General features: G+C 37.7%; 1 protein-coding gene across 1 annotated transcript; it reads right to left on the bottom strand.

Annotated features, from left to right (window-relative positions):
* Positions 1-592: 592 nt before the first annotated feature.
* LOC131226127 (endo-1,3;1,4-beta-D-glucanase-like) lies at positions 593-17,728 on the bottom strand. The gene is made up of 7 exons (XM_058221838.1): positions 17,531-17,728; positions 12,931-12,952; positions 6,268-6,394; positions 4,161-4,251; positions 3,911-4,000; positions 3,447-3,547; positions 593-942 (listed from the first exon to the last, which is right to left on the bottom strand). The coding sequence occupies exons 1-7, from the start codon at positions 17,676-17,678 to the stop codon at positions 802-804; spliced, it is 720 nt and encodes a 239-aa protein (XP_058077821.1). The 5' UTR covers positions 17,679-17,728; the 3' UTR covers positions 593-801.
* Positions 17,729-20,381: the final 2,653 nt, after the last annotated feature.

Here is a 20,381-nt window from a genome sequence, read left to right as displayed (position 1 = left end):
CCTGAGCAATGTCTAATACCCCTCTGATATAAAACAACACTGAGATCACCTTCTCCATGTGTTTGTTGATCGTGGTTCTAAGGTTCAAGCATGCACTCAACATTGAATAAAAAACACATTCTCTACAGAACCTGACAAGAAAATAATGGTCCGCATCCAACTTAATAGGACAGGCTACCCAGATCAGCGGGTTCTCGAGTTAGCCAACCAGATTTAAACTGGTCCAAGTCCAATTTCCAGACCGTTTCTTTAATTTGGGTTAACCATGTTGGTCCCAGTAAAATATCAGTAGTATCAACTAGTCCGCATCAACATCGATTGAATGACATTTGTTGGGCCACAAACGTGTAAGAAGGTCCATCTACGCACCACGGGTCCAACCAGGTTGTGCCCCAATCCGGACAAACCCGACCCAACCGAACCCAACCCAACCTAAGCCTCAATGGGTGCCTGACAGGGACCCAAACCGGACCAGATTTGGGTCCAGGTCTTCAAATATGATACCCAGACCCAAACGCAGCCGTTCTTGTTCTTTTCTGAAAGGCAGCCATTCTTGAGGTAGATCCAGGAATGGTACGCAAGGACCAAGCAATTGACAACCATATGAGTTATGACTTGTAATAATAGATATTTGGTAAGTAATATTCAAAACCTGACAAACAATCACCTTGATTACTACATCTACAGACTCGTCGGAATCACTCACTGAATCCCACTAATAACACAGAAATGCAGGTTACACAAACTCATGCTAGTGTTATTAAATGTTGTTTTTAATCAGATAGCGTGGAGTATCTTCTCTTACTTGACATACTTGGTGAACCAGCCCAATGAGTCCTGATGCGCTTCTTCTGCCTTCTTCACAGCTGCATCATCATTAACATCATACCTCACTGTCCATCCATGTGCCACCCCCGGGAAGATCTTCACAAAAGAATCCACCTGTGGAAAGGCCAGCAGTTCTCAGCCATTGATCGAAGTAGAATCGTATGAATGCAATTTCTGGAAGTGATAGAATGACATGAATGCAGCTTGATATCAAGCTAAAACCACACATGTAGATTCACTATTTCAAGATCAGGTCAGGACACAAGTCAGATGGGGCCACATTTAACTGAAAAAAAATGCATGATTGTTAAAAACCGGTGGAAGTTTTCTAACCCATCCACTTATTTTTAGTATCATGGCACACCTACTGAGTGAACTTCCTTTCTCCTTGGGTGGCAACATCTACATGATGAGTTCCACTTGATGAATGGCTTGGATATTTCACATCTGCCGTGCTTGCACATTGGGCAGCATATGCATTAGCAGACTTGCACACTCATGTGGACTTTGCAAGGTTCATATAGACTAATGGTATTTAAGAAATTTGAGATTGAAAGCAAGTGGATGGATTGATTTTGCACATATGGAGCTGTTTTGTACGAGAAATCTTCAAAACTAGTTAAGCGGAAAGAAATCAGCATCTAAGGCTTAGGAGTCAAAGCCAATATGGTACATTTTGTAGAGGGTACTGATCACACAAACAAGCAAATTTGTGTGCATGGTAACAGAACTAAGACGTTCAATTAGTGTTTAAAAAAAAAAAATTAAAAAAAAAAAAAAAAAAACCCAAAAACTAGGACATTTAATCCATGGCCATCTCTTGGATAAACCTTTAGCCCAAAATCTGCCATTGGAAGTTCGTAACTGTCTGCTCCATGACCAGTCCTTTGAAAGATTAAAAAATGTTCAGAGCAAAGACAGGAAAGAATATGTAGACAGAATGACCAGTGTCCCATCCATAAGGTATAGGGTGAGCAACTCGGCCAGTTGGGTCAGGTTGAGGGTCAACCCGAGCCAAACCAACCTCAAGAGGACCCAATCTGCAACCCTGATCCAAATTCCTCTGTACTAGACCTTAAACCACCCACCCCGATTTCAAACTAGGTTGGAGTTTTCCAACCCCTTCCCAATCCAAGGACCCCCACAACCTGACCCAACCAGACCCAGACTCAGTTTGGGTCAGTTGGTTCAACTCAAACCGATGTTGCAGCCCTAAGAAGTTGGCGTATCAAATCATTGGTATGGAAGCCTTGAACAAAAGCTTAGTGAGTCCCAGTAAAACTTATCACAAAGACGTATGTTTCAGTTTTATGGAGAACACAGAATCAAGTTAATAGCAACCAATTGTGCATGTCTAAGGATCTGCTTTTACATCTCTGGATTTGGGACTTCTTTGGAACCACACCTGATCAAGGTTAGTTGATTGCGGGTCACTCCAGTATAAGGTACGGAAACGGGACGGAAACAGGCAGAGGGTATGCTACTTCCTCCGATGCATTGTATGCTAGGGCGGATCATGTGGGTCACTCCCACATATGAACGAAGTAAATGCAGTATAGTTTTATACATGAATTGATATATTAATCTATATATATAAAATGATGTTATTATTATAGATCTGGCACGCATACTATTATCTTATTGCACAAATCAAATTACAAACCTCTACACTCTAAATATAAATTTAGGTTTGACCTTAATCAAACACTTAGAAATCCATAATTTCAGGTGGCTAACAATAGCAATCTGGGTTGCAAATGACCCACAATCAGGATTACAAAATTCGAAAGGGAAAACGTGGGGTATTTGGCTATTTAGGTAACATTGCTTCTGATCAAGTTCCGTACATGGGTAAAAGGGTAATATACTGAACGGGAGATATCTGCAGTATTTTGGGCCCAGCCTTTCTTTTTAGGGAAAGGTGGTTTTTTGGGAAATTCATACAAAAAGGGAATGCTCAATAGTATTTTCATCCCCGCAAAGGGACCTACGAAAAACCCTTCAAAACCCTCGAAGCACCAGTGTTAGATGCGAGTCATGGGATGCAGCATGGGATCCATGTCATACATAAGCTCAGTAGTTCCAGGGCCTTGGTTTAGCCTTCATTTTAGTGGATAATCAGACAGTTGTTACAAATACAGCACCTGGATCCTTTAAATCCCTCAAAGCAATGTTTAGAAATGAAGAGACATGGGTATTTGGTATAGAATAAATGTCAGATGTAGCTTGGCAGTAACCAATATTTTATGTCAAAAAAATAGTAAAATGATTATATATTTAGAACTAAATAAAATATGTTATAAATATTTTAGCAATACATACTTAAATATTTTAGCAATACATACATAGATGTGTCGCCATACTCTGACACGTGGAGCAAGTTCAACAACTAGACCCATACAGAGCACCCGTACAAGAGTAAAATAGGCAAAATATACTGATGGCAGATGATATCGCATGCCAACTTCCATTTGTCTGTATTTGAGATTACAAATGGCTCCAATCTATATGAAGGGGCTGAGTCATATCCACGTGTTTCACCAAAACACAAGATCATGCACAAGGGGAAAAAATGATTAGCCTGCAATTGTAGTTCTAAAAGCTTGGAGATTCCTTACCTCAGCTTTCGCAGATAAAGCCTCCTCAAATTGTTTCACCAGCTCTGGTGGAGACATTTGGTCAACCTCGGCTCCAAGTATGGCAATGGGCGTTTTAACCTCTGAAAATGTATAAATCATTATTTATGAGATATAAATGGAAACAGATTAAAAGAAAAGAAAACCTCTAGAGAATCAGGATTCAACAGAAGCATAGGAGCTTAATGAAATTTACAAATTCTTTGAAGAGATATTATATACCAGAATATGAATACTATCCTCAGTTAATGAGTTTGTACAAGTGGGGCCCATCATCTGGTGATCCAGACAATTATCTGACAGGCCACACAGACAGATCAGTGATCTAATCATGAGCCCCACAAGCATAAACTCAAGACAAAAAATGCACAAATAATATTCATACGATACAACCATGATCATATGATTCCTCTGATTTGGAAGTGTTTGAGATTCCAGATGCTTGCCTTTAATATCATCGACAGTGACAAATGAAGGATGGCACAGCACTGCAGCATCAATGAGACTCTGCTTCCCTAATTCCACAACTACCTTCGCTGAGAAAAGACATAGGAAGTTGAATGTTAGCTATGTCTAACAGTACTACTTACAAATAAAATGCTTAACAGTATCTTTAATGGGGCACTATAGCTGGTTGATGTGCTAAAAGATTCCATAGGAAGTTTGTCTCAATGAAAGAGGACAAGAAAATCTCACCACCCCAGCAAAAACCCGCAGCCCCAATTGCAGATATTCCTTTACTTTTCAAAGCTGCAACAACTGCTTTTGCATCTTCAGTTCCTTTATCCTGTAAGAATGTTATAAGTTGTTGGATGCTGAATTCTTACCATAATATTGCAATTAATTCATAGCAAAAGGATGCATCATTGAAGGAATGAATACAGATAGCTGTGCCATGATAGGTGTATTGCTCAAATTACTGACACTGAAAAGCACTCTCAGCTAGACAATGCCTAAAATGGGGTTTAGAATGGCAGACTAATATTCAGATGATGGTTCAAAAAATGCATATTGCATGACACAATGTTATATCTGCACGCATCTAGTTTTTGTTTTTTGTTATCCTAGCGCTACCACTTGAATGCGCCTTGACCCAAGAACGAACTCCAAAACATGTAATGGAAGAATGCTACAGTGACGTCTTCAAATAGCTACCAATATCAGCATGAGAAAAATCAAGTGACCATTTGGATCACTTCATGTCCAACACTGGCACTTTTAGAAAGAAAACCTTTTCATATCTGATGTATTAAAGTGTAACGAAAGTGAATGCTACTATGGCACATGGACATCATGCAGCTCAGGATATGCACACTGAGACATCTCTGCCATACATAGGGCATTTTTGAACAGTGACCAAAACTGTAGGTTTGGTAGACCATGGTTTGCTGGCCTATCTGATCAGAGGCTTGGGAAAGGGGACACGTCACTCAAAATGGAAAAATTGTCCACATGCAATGGAAAAACTCACAAAGTTGAATGGTTATTATTGTCCCATTACTGCAATAATTTCCACTAGCTGATCCACCAGGTGGCCCACCAGATCAACAGTCCCGATCACCACACATGCTCATCACCCCCAATGCACATTTCTGACCAAAATTTTGTGAAGCTGGTGGCAGATGTGGAGGGATTCCCCTGCTAACACTGGATAGTGGGAGATGTTTGGTACATGTTACCAGGTGCACCAATCCATGCATGTGACCTTTTCCCTAGACAACTTTTGCTGGTTTTATTAGACGAACCATATGGAACACGACCCTCAACTTTGCACAATATACACGAGTCTTCAATTCCAAAAAGTGGGCTCATGGTCCAGCAATCAGACAACTGGTTTGTTGCATCCCACCTTCAGTGGATCATGCCTCAAAAGCAATCCATCCTAGCCACCAAGCCTGGATGTCTTTTCAGTTGAATGCTGAGAACCAAAAGGCAAAAGCATTCCATTTCAGTTGAATAAGCCCATCCATACAGAAGCAGAATTAGGCGAGTTTTGCTTGTATCAATGCAGGAATCTCTCACGTTCATATAATGCACAAAAAACAAAGCAATAATGCATGCACACATGAAGATATATGGGCAAGTATGCTTTGTTAACCTATGTATGCTATCCTGTTAAAGCATATACTCAGGGGGTGGGTGCAGGGCAAGCGATTTCAAAATGGACTCCTCATTCATTAGATAGAGAAGATCGCCAAGATTTCGTGATCCGCTGCCGAACCTATTGCAATTCCAACAGCCAGGACTTGGATTGTGGGGATAACCGAAATACTTCGTATCAACAGATACTAGGTATATCAATACCAATTAGTTCCGAGATCTGTTATTGAATTGCTCATTCAATGAGCATTCTCAATATTGTACCTCGAAGAGGACTCACACCTAACCTACATACGCATGCATAACATAGACAAACAACCATCCAATCATGTATGCAGGCATGAACCATAGATTCATGCATGCTTCCCTGACCTACATAAAGAGACATGCAATCCAGTAACCATACGGTCATGGTGCATGTGTGCAGCATAACATGTGTGCTTTTTAAACCTAAATAAATACTTTTCTAAAAAGTTTATAATAAAAATAAAAAATAAAAATAAAAAAAAGAAGAAGAAGAAGAAGAAGAAGAAGGCATAATGCTCCTTGCAATCAATCATCACTAAGTGACCTTGTGATTCAAAAATCAATAATAAACTCTAAACAAAGATATGAGATAGAGAGATAGAGAGATAGATGGATGGATGGATAGATAGATAGAGAGAGAGAGAGAGAGAGAGAGAGAGAGAGATCAGAAACCAACCGTTCCATGATCTTTTATCCACCCCTGAATGGGTCTCTTAGGATCATTGGGTACAAATGGATCCCCGTAAAAGAAGTCAGGAACCACCACATAGAACCCGGCAGCTGCAATTTTGTCTGCAAGCTTCCTTTATAATAAAATGTAGGTAATATTAGCTTTCACTAAAAAGTTTCTTACATACATAAGTAAGAAGTAATCATATAAGTATTCACGGAATGAAAGACGAAGAGTACTAGTAGTAAAAGGAGGAGGTATTATATAATGAAATCTTGGGAAACAGGGAATTTATTTGAAGATCAGCCCTGTCATTTCTTTTCTTTTCTTTCCTTTTTTCCCTTGGCCACATTACTATCATTCCACTGGGCCTATTTGGATAGGAGTATCCTGGGTGAGGAGGTGGAAAAATGTAATCATGATTTTCAAATCATAATAAATGCAGGGACTGTAGTATCTCGACAAATCCATTGTTGGTGATATGATCCCGCCGAGCAGTCTTGTAACTATTTAATGTATCAGTCCAGGTCTTGTCAGTATGCTTCACCAAATTTCAGTCAGTAGAGGGCATCGTTACTCTCTCCAAACTGTAATCGATGAGTGGGTTGTTGCTGTGGAATGTAATACTGTTGTCTTCAATAGAACAGATGCACTGTAGTGAAATGTTTGTGTGAAGTAAGTTTAATTGCTTTATCCAAACACCTGTAATGTGTATATTTGAACACAACCATAGACCACCGTAACAAACAGACCTCAATCAGCTGCTGTTTACATGCCTAGAACAGGCGTGGAAATTTATCTGCCGGTCATACATTTACCGAATTAATCTATCTAAACAAACGACTGATCACAAGGTCAAATGCATCTAAGAGAAACTGAAAGAATCTTTGAACTAGGACGTAGAGTGGGACAGCAAAATGTATAGGTAGATTGGATTATACCATTGTTATTATAGGTTTCACAAGGCAGGACAAGTGAAAATCGCCACCTTCGTTGCAGATATTATTCTAAAAAGGTGGAGTGCGCATGTCGACACATATCACACTCCAATGCTCCAAGGAAGTGGGTGAGACACTCCTGGATTGCTTTCTTTTCTAAGTTTTTTCCTCTAAACTGTACATAGCTACAACATAAAGTCAATATTAAGCACACGCTTTTTATAAATATATTCACAATAGGTTTTTAGATTTTACCATTATCAAGAGAGCTTTTACATGGAAATTCAATATTGCCCATATAATTTATTGTCTAGCCCATTATATAACCTATTATCATTGTATCATCATATCAATTGATCACCCTTCTATATGGAAATTCAACTCTTTTAGCGCATTGCTTGCAAGGTGGCTTTTTCAAGTGATGGCAGGGCCACTCTTTCTGTTTCGCTCCTGGGAATGTTCCCTTTTTCCTATTCTAGTACATTTGACTCGGTAAAATTGGGGGTTAACTTTCAAAAAAAAAATATTACATGTGAAAGCATCGGTTTTAGAATGAATAGAAACAAATGGTGGGATCCAATAATATTATTTTTTAGGGTTCCTTGAGTGAGAATCGAGTTTCAAGTTTTGAGGTCCTGATTCGAGGTCTTACCAAAGTGGGGGACCCAATTAATACACATGGATGACAGAAGAGGACATGTCTGTCTGATCATACTGGTGGTCCCCACAGGTTGTCCATCAAATTGTTTCCTAAACATGCACACATCATAATGCAATTGCTGAAAGAGAGAATAGGCATCTCCTAGAAGTTAATCGTGCATTCTCATTGGTATGCCTATTTCTAAATCCTTTCGGTCGGATGCAGTCCTTATTGCATATTATTTTATTAATTGTTTACCTAGTGAAATTATAGCTTGTCCATCAAATTGTTGCCCAAACACGCACACAACAAAATGGAATTGCTGAAAGAAAGATTAGGCATCTTGTAGAAGTAACTCACGCGTTCTCATTGGTATGTCTATTACTAAATCCTTTTGGTTGGATATGGTCCTTACTGCATATTATTTTATTAATTGTTTACCTACTAAAATTCTTTCTAATCGGTCTCCTATTCAATATTTTTCGGCGTTTTATCCTATTCCAGAAATCCCATTGTAGGTACTTTTGGTGTGTTTATTATATCTATAATACAAATCCTCATAGAAATAAATTGTCAAATTGGACCGTCAAATGTATTTTCTTAGGATATTCGTGTTCACAAAAAGGGTATGAGTGTTTTGATCTAGTCACTAAAAAGCATTGTATCCATGGATGCTGAGTTTTTTAAAGACGCTCCATATTTTTCTATAGGTCAGAGGGAGCACAGTTCTTGGTTCTTCTTCTTCCTGCTCTTAAGCCTGGTCCGATATTTTTTGTTCATTTTAAACCCGATAGTGTTAAAGATAAAATTGTTTTTGATTCACAATTGACTAAATCAGACATAAAAGTGTATGAAAGAAGAAATATTCGTGCTCCAGTTCTTCCTTAGGTTACCATGAAGCATGCTCCTTTAGTGACATTTACTGATGGTGTTCCTACTAGCTTGACAATTTATACCAATCCATATTTAGATTCATCATTGGATTTGCCTGATTCTATCAGAAAAGCCAAACGATAGTATACTTCTCATCCTATTAAACATTTTATTTCCTATCATTCTATATCTTCAGTTCACAAGTCATTTCTTTCTACTCTTAAGTTTTCTTTTTTCCACTATTCCTACAAATCTTAAAGAAGCTATTAATTCTCCTCTATGTCAAAAAGCTATGGAAGAGGAGATGGCTAATCTTAAGAAGAATCATACATGGGATATATGATTGATTTACCAGTTAGGAAGAATCTAGTAGATTGTTATTAAGTGTATGCTTTTAAATACAACTCCAATGGTAGTATAGCTCAATGTAAAGCTTGTCTTGTGCCTAAAGGATTTAGATAGACATATGGTGATGATTATTTTAAGAATATTACTCCTGTTACGAAGATGAATTCGACACAGGTGATCATTTCTCTTGCTTATTTGAATTAGCCATTGTACCAATTATATATTAAGAATGTCTTTTTGAATGGTGATCTGACTGAGGAGATTAAAATGCTTCCCCCTCCTAGTTTTGATATAAAAAAAAAAATGAAAAAGGAAAGAAAGGTATGTCATCTTAAGAAGGCTATATATGGTTTGAAACAAGCTCCTCAAGCCTGGTTAGAAAAGTTCAATATAGCCCTAATTTGTATTGGATTTACTCGCATTCACTCTGACCATTCTGTATATGTCAAATGGCATGTACAAGGTATCATTATTGTGAGTGTGAATGTAGATGATATTTATTACAGGTTGTGGTGCTAGAGCAATTTTTGAGTTGAAATTCTTTTTAAGCAAGGTTTTTTACATCAAAGATCTTGGATAATTAAAAAAAACTTTCATTGAATTGAAGTCTCTCATTTTAAGAAGGACATTGACTCAACGAAAATATGCCATTGATTTGACTTCAATTGGTAATCTTGGTGCCAAACCTACTAATTCACTGTTGGAGGTTAATAAAAAGCTTTGGGCTGATGATGGGGAACTTCTTAATGATCCTTGCATGTACCAGCGTTTGGTTATTCAGTTAATATATGTGACTATTACTCTCTCAGGTCTGTCTTATGCAGAGTCACATTAAGACAATTTGTCAAATCTTACACTACATTAAGTCTTCTCCAGGATATGGCATCTTGTTAGCTGTCGCAGGAATCATGATATTGAACGCTATTCTGATGCAGATTAGGCAGCTTTACCAGAAGATTAATGCTCTACGAGACTATGACAAGATATTGTACTTTTTGCGGAAGCGATCTTGTTACCCCTAAGCATTGTTCAAAGTATCCCCAATATCATCGAAATCTCCCCGATATTATCCATATCTCCAGCTCGGAGATACCGATAACACCGGTAATGATACTGATAACACTAGTATTAAAAATTCTAGATATCAATGATATATCACTAAATTTCGCTATTGTATTGATAACGCCAATGTATCGACAATATTTTTTACTGTGTAAATTCTAGGTGTCGCTTGTATCGCCAGCGTATAAGTGATATTTCAATAATATTGCAGATGTTACCAATATCACCAAAAATATGTTTATTAAAAATTTCATTTCAATTTTTTTAATGGGTGTATGGTTGTATGATGAAATGCATGTTTGTATGTGTATATATGCATGCATGCATGGATGGATGAATGTATGCATGGGTGGTTGGTTGGATGGATGTGTATACATGTGTGTGCATGCATGCATGGATAGATGGATCATGCATGTATGTTTGAATGTATGTATGTGCATGCATGGATGGATGGATGGATCCACCAATTTACCCATGTTTCCCCAATGTTTCCCTGTGTCAATGATACATTCTTTTAGGCCCCATTAAGGGAAACTTATTATTTGATTCCTAAATATGCAAATATGCATCTTTTTCCCTATCATTTGATTCTCAAATATGCAAATATGTGTAAGTTTCATTGAAAAATTCCACCGGTTTCCCCATGCTTCCCCACATTTTTGGGAATCAGCAATATTATCAACGATAACGATATTTTTTTTTGTATCCCCAGCCAGCGAAACTTGTAATGATACCGATACTATGAACACTGCCTGGAAGACTAAAAATTATAGAGTTATTACACAATCCAATGTTGAGGCAAAGTACCGTGCTATGGAAAATACCGCATGGAAAATTTTGTGGTTATGAATTGGGATTTCAAGTGAAGACTTTGATGCCTATGAATTGTAATAATCAAGATGTTATTCATATACCTTCTAATCATAGTTTTCATGAGCGAAAAGAACACATTAAAGCTAATTGTCACTTTATTTGTGAGAAGGTTGTTTATGGCATTATTTGTACTCCCTTTTGTTCTGTCTACGGCTCAACTTACCTAAATTGTCTTATGACTCATCAATAAGATGAATTTTGAATTTTAATTGTCAAGGAAAAAGTAATCTCTTCTCTTGATACCAGTTGCTACTCAGATCTCTCTCCCCATTCCATCAACAACATCTTCACCAAGGCTCGTACTGTTGAAGTTGGACGGCATATTCCTCGTAGTCGGGCATGATTGATATCTATGCCTTAGCTTGAGAGGGAGTGTAAATATTTCTAGACCGTGGGCCTTCTCTCTCTAGACCATGGACCATCTCTTATTCTCTCTTATTTATCTTGTTATTTTTCTTTCCTTTCCTTTTGTTTTTCTTATTTTTCCCTTGATTCTAAGGGTGTTTTATGTAATTTGGGACATCGCTTAATATAAATAAGAAGGGGACTAGACGTCTAGCCCCGGTTTTTTAAAAAAAAAAACCCTCTGAAATGCTTTTTTTTCTCTTTGACAAAAAACAAGCAGGGAAGGTTTCCTCCACAATTTTCTGGAGATGCGGTTTTCTAGAAACATTATTTCCTCTCTCGTGCTTTTCATAATCCAAATAAGCCTTAAGGAGTTCACCCTCCCGGATACCCGCCTCAATAATTTTTTTTAAAAAAATCAACCAAATCTTTGATCTCATTGACTACAAACACTCCTTTCTACAGAACCAGGATATTACAACAAAGTATTGACCCAAGAGATGGTCGCATTCAAGTCCATTTCCACCATGAAGGGGCTATTTGCAGAATTGAAGAAAACTTGTAGTTCTTTGTTATAGCCTGTTGAAGCCCTTTGCTATAGCCCTCAATTCTATAGAATTGGATTCACCAATTCCAGAGGCTGACCTTCAAGTCTATTTCCACCATGACAGGGCCATTTAGAGAATTGAAGAAAAGTTGTAGTTCTTTGTTATGGCCTGTTGTAGCCCTTTGTTATAGCCCTCAATTCTATAGAATTGGATTCACCAATTCAAGAGGGCTATGAAAATAAGCCGCACCAACCCAGCAAGCAAGCTTCTTCTCAAATGACACCCCAACCACCGAGCCACTAGAATTCTCCTCATTCAATTTTCACAAGCCCAGGCACCAATTGGTCAATCTTCTCCCAATGCTTGACATAATTAAAAATGACCAAGTTCCAACTACCACCCAATTTTGAGGCACCAGTACTTTAAAAGCTTCAATACTAATCCTAACTTGATGAAGTATCCAATTCTTTCCTTCAGTACAAATATCAACAACAAGATACTAAAAAAAGTCCATTTATTTTGTTCATTCCATATTCCCCACATAAGAGCTAAAGGAAGCAACCTCCATACAACTCATTGACTCAGTTTGGAATGACCCTACAATCCACCATTTAAAAGATCCGCAACCGAATTTGGAATGACCATGAAATGTTGAGCAACTTAAAGAAGAAACCCCCAGACCTCCTTCACCATTTACAGGTCAAAAGCTTAAGAGAGGTCTCATTTCTATAAATAAAATGGTGAAAGCAAACATGTTAATATTCAAAGAGAGCTATATTGAACATGCTGATTGAAATCACACAAGTGTTTATGAATGAATGCACATGCATCACAACTTTATAAATAAAAATGACAAATAACATGATTTTAGATCATTTGGGCCACAAACTTGTTAAGTGCAAAAATTTAAATCCTGATCTTTTCAGACCCTATAATATGTATAGCCATAAGAGAACTATGAGGAAACCATGTTTATCATCTCAAGATATCAATCATAAAATTAAACAATTAGGTAAAGAACATAGATAAGAATTCGCCATACCTCAAGTTTGGTGCTTCATATCCTGTAAAATGTTCAAGTCAAACATGTAAGACATGATAGTAAGCAAGTGCTGCATATGAAAATGATGACAGTGACAAAGATGACAACAACATGATTATAACTTCAACAACCATGACAACAAAATAAAACAAAAAAATCAAGAAACAAAAAAAAAAAAAAATCATGTGATGAAGTTTGGATTTGAGATTATAGGAAGCAGAAAAGGAGAATTGATAGGGATTAAATCATGCACTTTTCACACAATTACATTAGAAAACATTGGTGTTTTTGGGTTTTCTCCCTCTGCAAAAGACTCTTCTATAAAAATAACCTACGTTTCCTTTATTGATATTCCAAACCATACGTCATCTGACAAACCATGCATTGTTAGAAAGATATCCAAACCTGAATTTAGCTTCAAACTATAAATCTCAGCTGCACTAGTGCAGGGCATAATGTAGCATGTTACTAGAATGCCGTACAGTATCAAGAACTGTAGCGAGTTTTTCAGTACATTATTATTTGTAGGAATTCTAATAAAAACTACCAAAACCACAAAAACTAGACTCAATGCATGCACAGAAACTATATTTGATATTGTAGGAAGCAGAAAAGGAGAATTGATAGGGATTAAATCACACGCTTTTCACACAATTACATTAGAAAACATTGGTGTTTTTGGGTTTTCTCCCTCTGCAAAAGACTCTCTTCTATAAAATAACCTATGTTTCCTTTAGTGATATTCCAAACCACATGTCATCTACAAAATCATGCATGTCTAGAAAGATAGCCGAACCTGAATTTAGTTTCAAACTCTAATAAATCTCAGCTGCACTACTGCAGGGCATAATGTAGAATGTTACTATAATGCAGTACGGACCGCATGCATCCTCAAACAAGAACATCATTGTAAAGGTGCACTTTCAGCTTTTGTCAGAAACTTAGAATGTAGGCCCACCCATCGAGTTGCCATGATCTTTGAGGCACCCCATATTATTGTGCATTGTTGCTTCCCTCGTCCTTTCGTGGACCAAATTCAATGTTGTGCCCTCCATATCACTCTTGAATCTTGAATTGCCTAATTTGATCTTTGTGAAATGATGTGTCATACATGCGTCGAAATACACCACATCAAGTTCTGCCAATATGTGCATCGATCCATCTGCAATCCACCCATCGACCAAGTGTCATCTTTGTTTGTGATGTAATTGTTGGATACTTCCTTCTAATATAAGTTTTGGATTTGTGCATTTTGAAATTCTTAGGCTCTTCACTGGACCCAGGCATCTCAACTCTTACACCATATTTGCAGTCATGATCCTCCAATCAGTCATCTCTTCCATCATGAGGATGACCAACTGGAACAGTGTTGTGATCACCAATATACAGTTACACAACGCTAACAGCTCGTCCCAGACGAGGAGCCTCTCCTTGATCTTGTGTCAACAGTGTCAACTTATCCAATCGGCTTCAACTCTCTTATAATTCCCTCCAATTGCCATGTCTCCTTATTACTTCCTCCAGGATATTTCCTCAGTAGCCAATTTATCCTATGATACCAACTTGATGCAATGCGGATGGATTTGACATTGTAGGATGAAGAAAAGAAAAGAAAATTAAATCACACGCCTTTCACACAATTCAATAGAAAAGATTTATTTCTTAGGGTTTTCTCTGTTTACAAGACTACCTCTTCTCTATAAAAAATAAAAAAAATAAAAATAAAATAAAAAACCTATTTTTTCTTTATATCAATATTCCAAGCTGTATGTCATTACAAACCATGTACATAGGTAAAAATAATATATATATATATATATATATATATATATATATATATATATATATAACTTTATATAAACCACAAATGAAATGATTATCCCTTTTTAAAAATTTAAAGAAAAAAAAAAAAAGAAGCATACTGTAGCAGTTACTATAGAGAGTTGTACCGTTATTGTAGGAAGTTACTATAGCTAGTACTGGAACACAATCCTATTTATAGAATGTCCATTAAAAAACTATTTAACCAACAAATACCTGCATATCAGCCCCCTTTTTAGCATGCCAAATTGTGGATGGGGCACAACCAAAAATTACACTGAGAAGATAATATTTTTCCCATGGAATTTGGACTACTCAATGTTTTACTTTTAACCATCCATTTGATAGCAATCATTGAATAGATAGGACTTCTCTTCCAGTGTGAATTTAAATATATGCTCTGCCCACAATACCCACTCCAAAAGTTTTGGAAGGTCCTAGACAGCCACACACACACAGTGCCACATGTGAGGAGGATGAGTCACCACCATTTTCAAAATGGTGGTGAAGGCTAGCAACAAAAGTTAGAAGCCAGCAGAAAAGGTGATATTCAAAAAAGCAAGTGAAATTACGACTATGCCAACACAACAACAAGGATGATGATGAGGATGAGAATGGAAGTGATGGTGCTGCAAGTTGGTGGCTGCAAGTTGCAACAGCTACAATGATGACAACACCAATTCGCTATAATTACTTTTTTTTTTTTTGGACAATTTGCTATAAATACATATGCCCACCTCAAACAAAAACAATTTATAGAAGAGTGAATAAAAAAAAAAGCAAAACGGAAAATATCAAAATCCCACTAATATTATCACAAGTCACAACACAATCAAGTATGCCACATTAAGCATTTGAATCTCAAAGATCGCAAGAGAAGCTACAGCGGCAACAAAACGACAACAGAAACAAACCCTTCTCACTGCTTAAATTAGAAAAAGGGATTTGTACCAAAAGGTTAGTTCTAAGCACCAAGGTGTGCCATAATGGCTGTTAAATAATGGTAATGTCGACAACCGTTACGGGTTACAGGTCATAATGGCCGTGATGGAAAAAATGCCCCATAACAATCCATTACAGTGCCAATACAGGTTTTTTCTGTTTTATAATAATAATAAAAAACCGCACGTTTGGTGGCAAGGATTTTGAAGGATTTGGATTTTGATTCCTCCAAAATCCCTCCCAAGAGCCCTTTTTGCATTCCCACCTCAAAGCTGATTTGCAAAACAACCCTCTTGATTCCACAGGTTTCAAAATCCACTGGAAGGAATTTAAATCCCAGCTGCCAAACGACCCTTAAGCCCATTTTAAAGTTACAGGTAACTTGAAACTCAACCTCACTACCTGCAAGATTTTCACAGCTTTCTCCTTAAGAAAGTTACAGGTTGAGAGAGTTACAGGTAACTTTCCTCCCCCAAACACCACCTGTATCAAAGTCATGCGCAATTTTCTTATATTTTACACAAGTTAAAGGCATTGCCTGTTTGATTGGAGGTAAATGGTAGTAATTTGTGGTAAAAGCATAATGATGGTTTTTGCCATCTTTTTGGAAGAGACGGAATTCCACCTTAAAAACAGTGCACATTTCAACCTCTTTTTAAAGCTAAACTCTCTGGACCCCAACATGATGAATCCATGGTGTGTGTGTGTGTGTTATATCCACACCGTTCATTCATCCTTTCAAATCATTTTAGAGCATGAGCCAAAAAAATGTGGCAGATCCAAAGGTCAAGTGGACCACACCACAGAAAACAGTGGGTTCAATGGTGGAGGTAATTATTCCTATCGTGGGCCACCTGAGCTTTGGATCTGCCTCATTTTTAGGGTCATGACCTAAAATTATCTGGAAAAATGAATGGACGGCATGGATGAAACATATAAATCATGGTAGGGCCCACAAAGTTTTACCACATAGCACAAAACCCAATGCGAGATTTGTTCAGATGCTCTACATTTCCAGAAAATATAAAGGTAAATAATTATTACTTATTTACAGTTAACTACATATCATTACGACCAATCAAACAAAGGACAGTAAACTACATGAAAGGAAATTTTATTTTTTTTAAAAATCAAAATCAAAAGGAACAAAAATACTAAAAACCCACCAAATATCCTCAAAATCCAAAATCAAACACATTCATATCAAGCATAAATAAAAAAAATAAAAAAATAAAGCATAAAAAAATTCAAAAATAAAAAATACCAACGTGTGAATATATTCAAAAAAACAAAGAATAGCAAACTACATGAGGGGTCGTTTGGATGGCAGTAAATGATTTACTAGTGAATCATTTACAGTGTTTGGATAACCTGTAAATGGTAAATGAAATCTGCTTTATAGGCTGTCATAAAATAATAATAATAATAATAATAATTAATAGAGCCGTACCATCTCCTCATTTACTAGTAAATGAAAACTATCTTTTTGCTGGTAAATGAGAAGGGGCTTTGCTAGTAAATCATTTACAAGTAGGAAATGATTTACAAGCAAATTAGAGCATCCAAACACAAGTAGTAAATGATTTGCTAGTAAATCATTTACTACTTACCCCATTTACCACCATCCAAACGATCCCTGAATGAACAAAAAATACCATCAACAAATCAATGGAAAACGAAGAAAAACATCAATATTTCAACAAACCAATATCGAATTCTCACATACCAAACATCGAATACATCGAATTCTCAACACCCAAATACCAAAAAAAAAAACTAAAACTAAAACTGGTAGAAATCTGCATAGTGCATGAAAGGAGGTGAAATCGACATGTACCATAAACGTCGGAAACGAGGAGAACAGCAAGCTTGGAATCGGAAGGGCCGGTGATGTAGGTCTTGAGGCCACCGACGTCTTCTACACCACCCTGCCCGCAGGTAGAGCTCAACTTTGGAGGATTTGCACAGCACTGAGAGCTTGCCATTTTCACTGCTTCTCTGAGAGAGAGAGAGAGAGAGTGCTGGGGAAGACTGGATGGGGTGTCCTTTTATACAGGCAAGGTCGGTATTGTAGCCCGCGGACTACTGAATTAAATTCGTACTCCGCTGGCTGAGATGGGGTCATGCACCTGGCCTGGAAAGGTGGAACTGTTAGGTGGGTCCCACCAGGAATAGGCTACGGGGAGAAAATGTATTCAATTTGTAGGCAGATTAAATCATGAAGCGTTAGTGGTTTAGATTCGATTCCACTCTTGAATGGTTGGAAATGCCTTTAGTGAGAACATGGCCCATTTAACGGTTTGGATTCAATTCCATTTTTGTGGATAGTGAGAGGCAGGCGACTGTCCGTCGAGTTAATTTTCCGTAGCGGGCCTTACTTCTTGACGGACGCGGTTTGGCTAGTGACGCTGCCACTAGCCAGGTGGCTAATGATCAATGCTATGTGGGCCCCATTATGATCTGTGTTTTATCCGCACCTATATTCATTTTTAGACCCCGTTTTAAAAAGTATGCCATAAAGGAGGCAAATCAAAATCTCAGGTGGACCACAACATCGGCGTCTACCATTAAAAACCTAATAAAGCCTATTATAATGTTTAACGCCTATTATAATGTTTAATGTTTGTTCGACATCATCTGCGGTATACGAACCGTGCTAGCTTGGTTAGCTCGCTCGGCTCGGCTAGAAAAAGTTCGATTTGGTTCAATTCTAAGCTGACTTCGAGCTGAATTGAGCTGATTTTCTGAGCTTGAAAATGAGTTCGAGTTGGCCTAGCTCAACTTAACTTAGATTAAACTCAACTTGAATCGAACTCGGATCAAACTAGTTCGGTATCTCGGTTACTTTGATATTGATGTTGCTCATCAAGTGTTTAATGAAATGAATCAAAGAAGTGTTGTTGGTGGCAAGGAAGGTTTGTATATGAAACCAACACTCTTTTTTTGTATATATTGTTTAGAAGGTGTTTGATAAAATACTTGTAAAATCATTGTTGTTGTCTCAAATACATTGAGATTTTGAAGGTATAATTCATGTGTTTGTGAAAATGCTGCAATGGTGAACTCGGCTCAACCTTGGCTCAAATTTGGCTTGAATTGGCCTGAGCTGCTGATCAAATTGAGCTGAGCTGACCAATCAAGCTCAAGGACCAAGCCGTGCTAAGTTCGAGCTGAGGTCAACCAGTAGCCGAGCCAAGTTGAACTGAGGCTAGCTCAACTCGGTTCGACTCGATGTACACCCCTAGATAAGGTCATACAGACCTGACTGAAGGCAAAAAAACAAATATAAACTTGATCCAAAACTTTTGCAGCCTGGAGAAGTTTTTAACGGTGAGAGTCCAATCAACACTATGTGGCCCACTTAAGATTTTAATTATTTCAGTTTTGAGTTCATATCATAAAATTATCTGAAAGAAAGAATTGATGGCATGGATGAGGCACCTATATCATAATGGCTCTACAGAGGACTGACCACTGGCCATTGGCTAGTGGCAGGGGAGTAGCCAGTCCATTTCCCTCTTTGACTGGGCCAGGGCTGTTTGCACGGACGCGGTTTGGACAGTGGCAGGGGAGTAGCCAGTCCATTTCCCACGTTGACGGCGCCAGGGCTCTTTGCACGGACGCAGTTTGGCTAGTGACCGGGACACCAGCCAACTAGCTGATGTCAAAGCTCTCTGAGCCCACCAAGATTTATATATTTTATATCAGTTATCCATCCATTTTACCTTCTCATTTTAGAGCATAGTACTAAAAAGGAGGCTGACTGAAATCTCAGGTGGACTACACCACAGGAAAACATTATTGACCGAATGTCCACCATTAAAAAATCCTCATGGCCCACTATCATGTTTAGCTTTCCATCCAACCTATTGGTAAGGTCACACAAAACTGGATGAAGTGAAAACACAAATATTAAATTGATCCAAAACTTCACTGACCCTCCAAAAAGATTTTAACAATAAGCGTTCTATCCCCATTGTTTCCTGTGTTATGGTCTACCTTACATTTGGATATCCCCATTGTTTCCTGTGGTATCATCTACCTTACATTTGAATCTGCTCATTGTTTAGCTTGTGCCTTAAAATGATCTAAAAAAATGAATGGACGGTTTGGATAAAAAGTACACATCATGGTGGGGCCCACAGGCGTTCACACGAGGTAGCTGGCCCCTAACTGCGTCCGTTTGCACGGCCCTTAAAAATGACCTGTGCCCTGCACAAAAGATAAGATAAATGACATATTTACCCTCCTATATTTTAAAAAAATAGGAATTATTCTGAAATTGCGCAGATATTTTATTTATTTATTTTCTTAAAAAGGTGTTAAACTCCATAATTGTGGGCTCAATTGCATGTGTATAACACCTATGTACTTTACCGTAAGACTAAGATTCAATTTGGTACTCGAAAAGCTTTGTAGGCCCACCATGATGTATGTATTTTATCCATGCCATACATTCATGTTATTGGCTTAAATTAGGTTATGAGTCTAAAAACGAGGCAGATCCAAGCTTAAGTGTACTACACCACAGGAAGCAATGGCGGGCCCATTGAGATACTATTTTGTCATCCAACTTGTTAATAAGGTCTTACAAAATTGGACGAAGGGCAAACATAAAAATCAGCTCGGTCCAAAATTGTAGCCCATAATAAGTTTTTAAAAGATACTCAATCCCCACAATTTCTTAT

Source organism: Magnolia sinica, chromosome 14 (genome assembly GCF_029962835.1).
Source record: "Magnolia sinica isolate HGM2019 chromosome 14, MsV1, whole genome shotgun sequence".
Classification (NCBI taxonomy): domain Eukaryota; kingdom Viridiplantae; phylum Streptophyta; class Magnoliopsida; order Magnoliales; family Magnoliaceae; genus Magnolia; species Magnolia sinica.
Note: the sequence above shows the minus strand (reverse complement) of the source record. Positions and strands in the feature narration are given on the sequence as shown.

What these genes read in the sequence shown, in the direction of transcription:
- LOC131226127 (XM_058221838.1), bottom strand. Translation starts at nt 17,678, where the DNA reads ATGGCAAGCTCTCAGTGCTGTGCAAATCCTCCAAAGTTGAGCTCTACC. An exon ending in TATGAAGCACCAAACTTGAG is followed by an intron (nt 6,395 to 12,930) that starts GTATGGCGAATT and finishes TTTATTATAAAG; the next exon opens with GAAGCTTGCAGACAAAATTG. An exon ending in TGCGGGTTTTTGCTGGGGTG is followed by an intron (nt 4,001 to 4,160) that starts GTGAGATTTTCT and finishes GTCTTTTCTCAG; the next exon opens with CGAAGGTAGTTGTGGAATTA.